At 38.7% G+C, this 12,948-nt stretch overlaps 1 protein-coding gene across 1 annotated transcript in view; it reads left to right on the top strand.

The window, feature by feature from the left end:
* Positions 1–12,948, top strand: part of NF1 (neurofibromin 1) — a 267,108-nt gene that overhangs the window by 222,992 nt on the left and 31,168 nt on the right. Inside the window, 9 exon segments of the mRNA XM_021067460.1 lie at positions 233–426; positions 2,186–2,326; positions 2,481–2,760; positions 3,243–3,457; positions 3,693–3,754; positions 3,893–4,007; positions 4,776–4,877; positions 6,620–6,760; positions 10,744–10,870. Coding sequence (XP_020923119.1) covers positions 233–426; positions 2,186–2,326; positions 2,481–2,760; positions 3,243–3,457; positions 3,693–3,754; positions 3,893–4,007; positions 4,776–4,877; positions 6,620–6,760; positions 10,744–10,870 — 1,377 coding nt within the window.

Here is a 12,948-nt window from a genome sequence, read left to right as displayed (position 1 = left end):
GGCAAACTTTTTTAAAAATTGTGTTACTAGCTTTGAGGATTACTTTCTTCAAGGCTTGTTCTCTTTCTTCATCTCTACCTTCAGTAATATATTTGCCAAGTTTTTTTTCTCTAGGTCTAATTCTAGGAAATGGTCTTGACCTTTTACTTCCCTGCCCCCACCATCTTCTTATTTTAAAAGAATTCATATAATTTTTGTTGACCATCTGTGTTAATGTGTATTTTCCCCCCAGGTATTGAATTGAAACACCTTTGTTTGGAATACATGACTCCATGGCTGTCAAATCTAGTACGTTTTTGTAAGCACAATGATGATGCCAAACGACAAAGAGTTACTGCGATCCTTGATAAGCTGATAACAATGACCATAAACGAGAAACAGATGTATCCATCTATTCAAGCAAAAATATGGGGGAGCCTTGGGCAGGTATTGAGTTCGCTGAAATATTTATCTAGTACCTCCTTGATGCAGATATTTATCTGATACCTACTTTGTGCAAAGCACTGTACGAGAGCTAGAGCTCTAGAAAAAAACAGTCCCCTCTTTCAGAAAGCATGCAGACCCCCACCTAATTCTTGATCTGGTTCAAAACTGTAGATGTCTAATGCATGTCTCAGAGCCAGAGAAAAACTAATTGTTTTGGAACTCTTCTCCGTGGCATAATTCCTGTCATCCCGCAGAATCTTCAGTGTGCAGAACCCACAGGTGCCGAGGGCCAGCTGTTCTATGTCATTTTTTATGTAAGGGACTCTAGCATCTACAGAATTTGGTATCCGCTGGAGTCCTGGAACTAATCTCCAAGAATACCAAAGGAGGACTGCATGTAGAACTTAACTGTAAAAATCGGATGTTGTTTCTAGTAAATAGTGCATTACAGTCTATTCTAGTACCCTGTAATATACCATAGGTGTCAGTAAATGTTTGCTAATGATGTTAATTGGGACACCTGTTCTCACTTAGTTCTGGCATAAGAATGCCAATATTAAAATAGGTTAATGTGGAGTTCCTGTTGTAGCTCAGCAGGTTAAGAACCCAACATAGTGTCTGTGCGGATGTGGGTCGGTGTTGCTGCAGGCTGCAGCGTAATTGCCAACAGGGCTCTGATCCAGTGTTATGGCTGTGGCATAGGCTGACAGCTGCATCTCTGATTCAGCCTCTAGCCCAGGAACTTCCATATGCCACAGATGAGGCCCTAAAAAGAAAAAAAATTAAAATAAAGTTGCATAATGTAGCAATTTATTTTTTACCTGACAAGAATTATGCTACCATTTTTTTCAAGGTAATCACTTAAGGAACCAATATGCTTACTCAGACAATGCTACAAATGCTCCAAATAATTTTAATTGGCCTTGGAGCCAGTTTTATAGTTCCACAGGACATCTCAGTACTTGATGTCATTTCCTGTATTTTAAAATAGTTGTACTTTATGTCGCTTATATGTTATGGTCTTAGAAGAGAACAGAAGTGCTGTAAGAGTGAGTAAAAATAATATATGTAGAGATTCAAATTTTTTGAACACCAATCTCATAACCTCTGAAGGAATTGAGTGAATATTTTCATCTTTTTATGATAAATTATATTTACTGTCAGGTCTCTAAATATAAAACCCAGTATTTTGAAAGCCTCAGGTAAAATAGAATTTTCATGTTGATTGGACTGCTCCTTGAAAGTTTGTTGTTCTTCATTTTTTGGCCGCTCTGGCATATGCAGTTTCTGAGCCCCAGTTGCAACCAATGCCACAGCTGCCACAATACTGGATCCTTTAACCCATTGTGCCAAGCCAAGGATCAAACCTGTTTCCTGGTGCTGCAGAGATGCTACTGATCCCATTGTGCCACAGAGGGGACTTTTCCTTGAAATATTTTTAAGTTAAAAATTAAGTTGGGGGAGTTCCTGTCTTCACAGGGGAAACGAATCCGACTGGGAACCATGAGGTTGTGGGTTCGATCCCTGGCCCCGCTCAGTGGGTTAAGGATCTGGCGTCGCTGTGAGCTATGGTATAGGTCGCAGACGTGGCTCGGATCTGGCTGTGATGTAGGCCAGCAGCTACAGCTCCGATTAGACCCCTAGCCTGGGAACTTCCATATGCTGTGGGTGTGGCGCTAAAAAGACAAAAAAAAAAAAAAAAAAAAAAATTAAGTGGGTAGAATGGCTAAAAACATGTTATTTTCCCCTCTTCCACTAGATTACAGACCTCCTCGATGTTGTACTAGACAGTTTCATCAAGACCAGTGCAACAGGCGGCTTGGGATCAATAAAAGCTGAGGTGATGGCAGACACCGCCGTAGCCTTGGCTTCTGGAAATGTGAAACTGGTTTCAAGCAAGGTAATCACTTTGCCTTCTGGACTATGGCTTGATATATCTGTTTTTATTATCAGGGGACTTGTTTTGTAGTGAGTCATTTCAAAGTTAAACTGAAAATTTTTGTGATAAAACTTCTTAACTCATATATATTTTTTTTAATCCCGCTTCTTTCCAGGTTATTGGAAGGATGTGCAAAATAATTGACAAGACATGCTTATCTCCAACTCCTACTTTAGAACAGCACCTTATGTGGGACGATATTGCCATTCTAGCACGCTACATGCTGATGCTGTCCTTCAACAATTCCCTTGATGTGGCAGCTCATCTCCCCTACCTCTTCCATGTTGTTACTTTCTTAGTAGCCACAGGGCCACTCTCCCTGCGAGCTTCCACACATGGCTTGGTCATTAATATCATTCACTCTCTGTGTACTTGCTCACAGCTTCATTTTAGTGGTAAGTTCTGGGAAAGTAATTCGTGTGTTACCCGTTCCTTTGTCCATTTTGCATCACCTGATCGTACAGATGACCTCATTATTTATTATGATGCCTTCACACCAAGTTGCTTATTTAAGCTTATAGTATGACGTGAAATATTATCAAAAAGGAAAAGAATGAGTTATTTCCTTACCATTTCAAGCCATAGCAAAGAGACTGTGTGCAATGTTTGTCTTGTAGACTCTAGTAGTTATCACATAAACCTAAGGACTCAGGACCAGTTGAAAGTGTTGCTTTGCTAGAACAAATTTTTAGGTAAATGGAGCTCAAGTAGTGAACATTAAGCTAATATATCCAGGGGGTGGGTTTAGGGAGCATTGTTACATAATTTTGGTATGATGTTCAAATTTTCTAAATTCAAAGTGAAATACGGCACTTTAGAATTTGGAAAATAGTATCTTTAAAGTCTCTACTTGTTCTTCTTTTTTTTTTTTTAACAGAAGAAACCAAGCAAGTTTTGAGACTCAGTTTGACAGAGTTCTCCTTACCTAAATTTTACCTACTATTTGGCATTAGCAAAGTCAAGTCAGCTGCTGTCATTGCCTTCCGATCCAGTTACCGGGACAGGTCATTCTCCCCTGGCTCCTATGAGAGGGAAACTTTTGCTTTGACATCCCTGGAAACAGTTACAGAAGCTTTGTTGGAGATCATGGAGGTATAGCAGGCAAAATGATAAGAAACTAAGGTCATTTTAAAAAAAAGTCCACTGGTACTAAATAGAAACTGGTTTGTCCTGCTGTTTTGTACTTAATGCTTAAAATAAAACACTCCCATTGAATGTTTTTATTGGTAATACATGTCATTTATTTAGTGCCATTACAATGAGTATTTTTAAAGTGTTTCTATAAACATATATATACATAAATATATTCAGCGTATCCTTTTTGTAGGCATGTATGAGAGATATTCCAACATGCAAATGGCTGGACCAGTGGACAGAACTAGCCCAAAGGTATGTCACAAATGAATTTAAATTGTGAAAGTATGTATATTGTTGAAAAGGTAGATATTACTTCATAATCAATATTTAATTATTTAATATGTACAAACACAGAGGTTTTCATAAGCTCTTTGAATCTTTTAATTGCAGATTTGCGTTCCAATATAATCCATCCCTGCAACCAAGAGCTCTTGTTGTCTTTGGCTGTATTAGCAAACGAGTGTCTCATGGGCAGATAAAGCAGATTATCCGTATTCTTAGCAAGGTACCTCCCCTGTCCTCCCAAATATTTGTGGTTTCCAAGTTGTAAAGCATATCTTGAATTTTTCCAAGGGACACTTAAATTTGAATTTAATAAAATGTCTTGTATGTTGCTTATTGGACCTTTAAAAATAGATTTTGATTGTTTATTGTAACTCTTTGAAGTGAAGAAACATTCTCTCTAGAGAAGATAATCATAAAATGAAAATAAATATTTCTTTTGGTAGAAGGTGAACTGTTAATATTTTGTTATTAGTGTATAACTAGATAAATCTAGCCTTATATAAAATTATGTAATTTATAATAGTACAATAATGCCTGACTTATTATATTAGAATATAATATACAAATATTTAAAAATAAGAACTCAATACTATCAAGATCACCACAGCATTGGAAATAATTCTTTTTTTTTTTTTTTTTGTCTTTTTAGGGCTGCACCCACGGCATATAGAGGTTCCCAGGCTAGGGGTTGAATCGGAGCTGTAGCTGCTGGCCACAGCCACAGCAATGCCAGATCCGAGCCACATCTGTGACCTACACCACAGCTCATGACAATGCCAGATCCTTAACCCACTGAGCAAGGCCAGGTATCGAACCTGCATCCTCATGGATACTAGGCAGATTTTTTTTCCACTGAGCCACGACAGGAACTCCAATTCTTGCACTTATTAAATAAGGAATTGTTCCTAAAATAATTCCGAGATTCAGCTTTAGGAGTTAATGTTTTATTTCAATAAAAGTAAAATAAAGAATTCTGTTTCCTTAAAAGGCACTTGAGAGTTGCTTAAAAGGACCTGAGACTTACAACAGTCAAGTTCTGATAGAAGCTACAGTAATAGCACTAACCAAATTGCAACCACTTCTTAATAAGGTAATTACTGTATTAACCACTACTTAATAAGATAATTACTGTAGAAAACAAGTGCATTCATTTTAAGTATCAATGTTAAATAGTATTTTCTTTCAAAGAGTTCAGAAAATAAGATGGATTGAGATGTTATAAAGAAAAAGCTGTAGTTAAAGTAGAACTTCTTGACTTAAAATCTAGTTGTTTGAAGTATTTACATTAGAGGAAGAATAAGTATGAAAAATGTGTTCTCAGTGCTTGAGTGTTGTCTCATCAGTGCTAAAGGAAAGATGGGTATATATTTTTCATTCTTTTATGCAGTAAGTAGTAATAGAGCATTGCTGTGTGCCAGGTACTGTTTTAGGTGCTAGAGAGAATATTACTGGACAAAGACAATAAAATTATCTGCCCTCATGGAACTTCCATTCTGGGGTAAATGTGGAAGTTGGAGAGTGGCTGTGTAAAAGAGTAACTAAAATACATGATGTGTTAGTTCACAACCATTATTACAGAGAAAGGTAAAGCTGGGTAAAGTATACCTGAAGATCAAAAGGGTGAAGATACTGTTTAAAAGGAACAAGCTGAAACAGCCACCGTGTAGGATAGTCCAAGCTCAAGCAGGTCGTTAACATATCTGGACATCATATTTCACATAAATAAAATGAGTAAAATGGACTAGATGATGATGTAGTGTTCTCTTCCAACTCTAAAGCTGTATTCTGTAAATTGACATATGTCAGATTTGAGAGCGATTACAGGAAAAGACATATCTGTATGTTCCTGGTATTGAATTATATGTTGTATGAACATTTTAATCCTAAATTGTACAAATAAGTTCTCTTATCTTCAACATACAAATTAAAGAGGCTCAGAAGGGCTAAGTAACTTGTCCAAAATTAAATACCTAATGAAAGACAGAGAACGTGATTCTAATCCAAGGTGTCTGACTCCAAAGCCTGTGTGTTTTCCTATTTACCACACTGCTAAATAAGGGTTCCCCCCAAAAAATAGTTTTGATTCAGAGCAGCAAGGTATGACGGTACTGGTAAGAGAAACAAGAAAGTTAAAGGGATAGAGTTTAAACTCAAGTTAAAGAGATAGGTAGGGTTTGGTATAGAGAAAGGGGAAAAGCCCTTAAGCAGCAAGTGCACAGCTGTCCATTAGACAAGAATGCTGGGGTAGTGGAGGGACAGTGGGTAGACCGTTGTAGTTGTTACAGAGAAACTTTTCAGGAGAATAGTGAGAGGGCAGATGGTAAAGATTGGATACAACTAATCTAACCTCCAACATTCCTCAGAAGAGGAGCTTGGAAATGTACCTATATGTTTTCAAGCAGATAAGTAATAGGACAAAGGCAGGCTTAGGCAGGTTGCTCTGGTCGGGTAGTGTGCGCAGTGGATTGGAGTAGGGAGAAACTGAAGGTAGAAAGAATCCACAGAATTTAGAGTTGTTGGCACAGAAGAGTGTTGTTAGCAACATGCAGATGCAAAAGAGACTACTTTGGAAGAATCAACAAGACTTGGTGACCAGATTTTAGAATCAAAAAATAGGGAGCCATCAAAGGAGATGCCATGATTCTCAGCCTGACTAACAGTGTCTTTCTTTACACACCTGGATTAGAGGAGGAGCTTACCCATATATGTACTTTTTGCTGAAGAGGAAACATGCATAATTGGGGGGATAAGTGATTTATTTTATATGTGTTATGTTTTGATGAGACTGTTTGTGGTTCATCTCGCTAACCTGGAGTGTGTCTCCCTTGCCAGGACTCCCCTCTGCACAAAGCCCTCTTTTGGGTAGCAGTGGCCGTGCTGCAGCTTGATGAGGTCAACTTGTACTCAGCAGGCACCGCACTTCTAGAACAAAATCTGCACACTTTAGACAGTCTCCGGATATTCAATGACAAGGTGAATGAACTTTTAATGGCTGTCCCTAAATTGCACACATTTAGAACTCCTCCCTCTTGTTGTTGTTTAAAATCAGCTAGGTCCATAACTTAAATATGAATTTCTGTAGTGCAGCTTATTATGAGTATAGTTCCTTACCAGATCATAAAAAGTTTAAATTTTACGTATTTTCTGTATTAAAATAGCAGAAAACAGTATTTGCCCAAGGTTAGTAAACAGAATAAGGGTAAAAATCCTGAGTAGTAATAATAGGTACTGTGCTAGGCCCTGTGCCATCCTAGGTTATACTGTGCACTGTACATTTGTTTGTTGTAATTTCATAATCAAAGGTAAAGATCAGCATTCTCCACCCCCATCTCACTTCGTATATGAATACTCTAAAAATAAGCTTACTTAATGAAAAATAGGTATAATTAGAAGCAGATAAGATATTCAGAGAGTCTAAAGGAAACTTTTGGATACATAATTGTACTAGCTTTTTGTTTCCTTAATCCCCCTTTAAAACATGCCATCACCACCCCTCTTAACATTTATCAGCCTTGATTGAGGTTGGATTTTGGTTCACAGACTATAGTAGAGGGAATACAACAGGAAGAAATTGTATTTTGTCTTTGGAGGAAAAAAAATGAGAGGAGTCTCGGAGAAAAGAGAGGAATTTTAAGATAGATATGTGTATATAACAAGAAATATTCTTGAAGTAAAATTAACAGAGCTTGTGGGTAGAAAGACACAGAACCAGAGCATGGTTTAAAGTGTGAGGAGACCTAGTCTATTTGTTCAGTCTGCTGGATGTAATGTAGACCCAGGGCAGCTGGGGTCCTGGGAATTGTGGAAACAAAATTTTAGAGATAGAAGCTGCCTTGAAGTTTATAAGTCATCTCCATGTTACAAAATAGAAAAGAAGAAGGAAGTCAAGTAATATGTTCATGTTTAGACATCTGATTTGAGACCGAACCCTTCTTTCCTAATGCCCATTGCCCTTTTCTGGGGTGGTCTTAGGACCACGGTGGTCAGACAGATAACTAGCTATTGGCCACTTGTATGAAAATAAGAATACTTGTAAATGAAGTGTTTGTCTAGGAATTTTTTGTTGCCAAAATAGCCCATTAGCTAATACTGACTCCAGTGCCCCAGGAAACTAGGAATTAGTTAATAAAGCTTGTTAGAAGTCTCTAGAATGAAAGATGGATAAGGTCTGAGAATCTAGTGTATATCTAATGATGCTAGTTGACAGCACTGTACTGTGTAATTGAAATTTGCTTAGAGAAGAGAATTTAAGTGTTCTCACCAAAAAGGAGGGAGGAGCTGTAAATATGTGAGGTGATGGGTGCGTTTATTAACTTAATAGGGGTTCCTTTCACAATGTATATGTATAACAAATCATCATGTTGCACACTTTAAATATCTTAACAATTTTGTCAGTTATATCTCAGTGAAGCTGAACAGTCTATATAAATTGAACATATAGTAGGTTAGTACTTTATATAACATGTATACACATAGTATTCTGCAACATGCTTTTTTATTTTAACAATGTAAAAGGGCCATCTTTGTGTGTGTCTACACATACATACATTATGCATGCATACACACACATTTACATGTGTGTGTGTGCTTAATTCTTTATCATGGCTGCAGAATATTTTACATTATGCATGAACCACAATTTATTAAACCTTTTGCCCAATTAATGAACATTTGATTTGTCATCTTTTCTGTTATAAACAGTGCTGCTCTAGGAGTTCCCATTGTAGGGCAGTGGAAATGAAGCCAACTAGTATCCATGAGAATGTGGGTTTGATCCCTGGCCTCGCTTAGTGGGTTGGGGATCTGGCATTGCCGTGAGCTGTGGTGTAGGTTGCAGACGTGACTCAGATCCCGTGTTGCCTTGGCTGTGGCATAGGCTGGCCGCTGTAGCTGCGATTCGACCCCTAGCCTGGAAACTTCCATATGCGGCCCTAAAAGCAAAAAAAAAAAAAAAAGGCTGCTCTAAACATCTGTCTACGTTTATTTTATATACTCATGCTTTTCTTTAAGATAGTTCAGAAAGACCTGAACATGACTCTATAAACACTGAGTTTTTGCTCTAAAAACCCTCTGTGCATAAAGGAATCAGTGAGCTTCTTTTTTAAAGAAAGAATTGCAGATTCCTGGGCCTTACTCACCTCACATGATTCTGAGATGGAATCTAGTACTTTTCACCTTTAAACAAGGATCATCAGTGACTTTAAAGCAGTATACCTGGAATCACACTATAGGAAACACTAAACCTTAATTTAGTGGGCAGATTACATAGCATTTTTTTTTTTTTTTTTTTTTTTGTCTTTTGTCTTTTTGTCTTTTGTTGTTGTTGTTGTTGTTGTTGCTATTTCTTGGGCTGCTCCCGCGGCATATGGAGGTTCCCAGGTTAGGGGTTGAATCGGAGCTGTAGCCACCGGCCTACGCCAGAGGCACAGCAACGCGGGATCCGAGCCGCGTCTGCAACCTACACCACAGCTCACGGCAACGCCGGATCCTTAACCCACTGAGCAAGGTCAGGGACTGAACCCGCAACCTCATGGTTCCTAGTCGGATTCGTTAACCACTGCGCCACGACGGGAACTCCCTACATGGCATTTTTGAGATTCAATTTTCTTGTTTTCTCACACTGGAATGTAAAATCCAGGGAGTTCACACTGTGGTTCAATGGTAACAAACCTGACTTAGTATTCATGAGGACTCGGGCTCGCTATCTGGCCTCACTCAGTGGATAAAGAATCCAGTGTAGGTCGCAGATGTGGTTCAGATCTGGAGTGGCTGTGGTTGTGGCTGTGGCTGTGACCAGCAGCTGCAGTTGTGATTAAACCCGTAGCCTAGGAACTTCCATATGCCATGGGTGTGTCCCTAAAAAGCCAAAAAAAGAAAAAGAATATAAAATCCACTAGGCAAGTAAGTTGTTTTTTTGTTTGTTTGGTTTTTTTTTTTTTTTTTTTTTAAGGGCTGCACCCATGGCATATGGAGGTTCCCAGGCTAGGGGTCAAATTGGAGCTACACCTGCTGGCCTATGCCACAGCCACAGCAATGCCAGATCCGAGCTGCATCTGTGACCTACACCACAGCTCACAGCAATGCCGGATCCTTAACCCACTGAGCAAGGCCGGGGATCGAACCCACAACCTCATGGTTCCTAGTCTAATTCGTTTACGCTGCACCATGACAGGTACTGCCAGGCGAGTAATTTTTGACTGTTTAGTTCACTGACAAATTTGCAGAGCCTAAAACCATGCCTGGAACATCAAAAACTTATAATAAGTATTTGATAAGTAAATGAATGAGTGAATCTGTAAAATGAAGGTAATGCCTACTTCTTAGAATGCTTTAAGGTTTGAATACAATAATGCAGCTAACATTGTATATAGCAGGCACTCTTCCTTCTCTTAAATTTTCAGTCACCGTAGTACACAAAGTGGCAGCTCCAATTCAGTGAACGGTCTTATTTAAAAAACAGTAATTATAACTTTTAAAAAGTTGCCAGGGGAGTTCCCACTGTGGTGCAACAGGATCGGCAGCATCTTAGGAGCACTGAGACTCAGGTTCCATCCCCAGGCCGGCACAGTGGGTTAAGGATCAGGTGTTGCTTCGGTGGAGGCTGTGGCTCTGATCTGATCCCTGGCCTAGGAACTCCATATACCGCAGGGAGGCCAAAAAAGAAAACAAAAGTCACCACAATATAAATTGATAGTATTTATTTTGTATTGTAAATCAGAGCTGTTTTATCTTCCATCGTCTTATTATTTACTTAGTTGACTACCTTATTCTGATTTATTTGTAGTACCTTAAATGTTCTGTGGTTTTCTGTAGTCTTTTGAAAATAATTTCTGTCAACTTGAAAGGATTATTTGCCTTGTCATAGCTATTGAACACAGTAAAAAGCCAATATGTGATCCTTTAAGGAAAGTTCCTGTATGAACCCCATCAACCATCTCATGATTATTTTTTAATAGAGTCCAGAGGAAGTGTTTATGGCAATCCGGAATCCTCTGGAATGGCACTGCAAGCAAATGGATCATTTTGTTGGACTCAATTTCAACTCTAACTTTAACTTCGCACTGGTTGGACACCTCCTAAAAGGTAGAAGCCTTGTGTCAGAATATTATTATAAAATGGTATCAAGAAGCCAGAAGTGGAGTTCCCATCATGGCTCAAAAGGTTAAGAACCTGACTAGTATCCATGAGGATGCGGGTCTGATCCCTGGCCTCGCTCAGTGGGTTAAAGGATCTGGCATTGCTGTGGCTGTGGTAGTTGCCGGCAGCTACAGCTCTGATTCAGCCCATAGCCTGGGAACTTCCATATGCCATAGGCGCAGCCCTTGAAAAAAAAGCCAGAAGTAACTAAAATAATTGCTTGAAATAATTTGGCTCATATATCTTACTTTAAATGCAAACTGTATATCTTATTGAGTTACGTTTTGTCCAATATGTATTTTAATAGAGCTTAATTTCCACTTAGAAATTAGTGGAAATAGAGTTTAGTCAAATATCAGAGTTCCTTCAAAAAGCAAAAGAACTAATTCTTATAAAATGCCTAAGTACTGAACTTTCTAAGAGCTGTTTTATTAGTTCATGCTGTGTAAGTACCTTTTTGATTATCAAAATAACACAGACTGCAAATCAATAAATGTTATTTAAGTAGCTCATGTTAGAAAATATTATGTTAGAGATTTGATTACTGATTTCCTTAACTTGCTACTAATATATTGTTGACCCAATCCTGTTATTACCTACTTCAAAAACCTCACCTTTCTGGCACCCCATCCTCACCCCACACACACATTTCTGTATTGCTTAGAGCGCTGATCTCCAGTTGTTCCTCAGAGCCAGCTCCTTCACTCTCTAAGCTGACTCTACTCCCTACTGCTGATGTCACTGTGTGTTAGCTTTGGTTCATTAATGTAGTGCAGTCATGACCCAAGACTGCAGTTAATAGGATGGGAATATGGGAGTGAGTCAGAAGCAAAAACCATGTAAAGTATGGCTTGAGAAAAGGAGCTGGCATGAATCAGTGGTTTTAAGCAGCAGTGGATTTGGCCAAAATTAGACCCTCAGTGTAGGACTTGAATCTATGCTTTTGTATCAGTTTAAGTGATTGTTAGGCCTGAGGGCTCGCGGAGGTTCCCCCAGTTTTTAATCTGATATATATACATACACCCACCAATGTGAATGTGTACATTTGATTTCACCACCTTATGAAATTTCTGCAAAAAATACTGACAGTTTTAATCTCTAAAGTGAATAGGATTGTTCAAAAGATACTACACTTACTACAGGATACCAAAAAGAGGAATTGGAGCTGGGTTTTGATAGAGCTTATATATACTGTATTTCTAAAAGAATACCAGATATTTTCAACGTACAGTTCCCCTATTTTAAGTGGAGCGAATAAAAGCTATCCAAAGATCAAGCTGACCCTCCAATCAGCCTGATTATTTGGACTCTGAGAGCATATACTCCCTGTAGCATAGGGCTTTTTTCCTTAGTTAAAAAAAAAAATTGAAGTGTATGCAACTAGAGATTCTTATACTAAGCGAAGTAGATCAGAAAGAGAAAGACAGGAGTTCCCTTTGTGGTGCAGAGGAAACGAATCTGACTAGGAACCATGAAGTTGCAGGTTCAATCCCTGGCCTCGCTCAGTGGGTTAAGGATCAGGCATCGCCATGAGCTGTGGTGTAGGTCGCAGATTTGACTCAGATCTGGCATTGTTGTGGCTGTGGTGTGGGCTGGCAGCTGTAGCTCCGATTAGACCCCTAGCTTGGGAACCTCTGTGTGACGTGGGAGCAGCCCTAAAAAGACAAAAAAGAAAGAAAGAAAGAAAAAGGCAAATACTATATGATATAATTTATGTGGGGAATCTAAAATATGGCACAAATGAACCTATTTACAAAACAAAAGCAGACTCACAGAGAACAGAATTGTGATTGCCAAGGAGGAAGAGGGGGAGAGTAGGATGGGCTGGGAGTTCGGGGTTGGTAGATGCAAACTGTTACATTTAGCATGGATAAGCAAGGAGGACCTATGTACAGCACAGGGAACTATACACAATCTCCTGGGATAGACCATGATGGAAAAGAATATTAAAAAAGAATGTGTGTGTGTGTGACTGAGTCACTTTGCTGTACAACAGAAATTGGCACATTGTAAATCAACTATAT

The sequence above is a fragment of the Sus scrofa genome, chromosome 12 (assembly GCF_000003025.6).
Source record: "Sus scrofa isolate TJ Tabasco breed Duroc chromosome 12, Sscrofa11.1, whole genome shotgun sequence".
In the NCBI taxonomy this organism is placed as follows: Eukaryota; Metazoa; Chordata; class Mammalia; order Artiodactyla; family Suidae; genus Sus; species Sus scrofa.
This window is presented reverse-complemented; position numbering and strand designations above follow the sequence as displayed.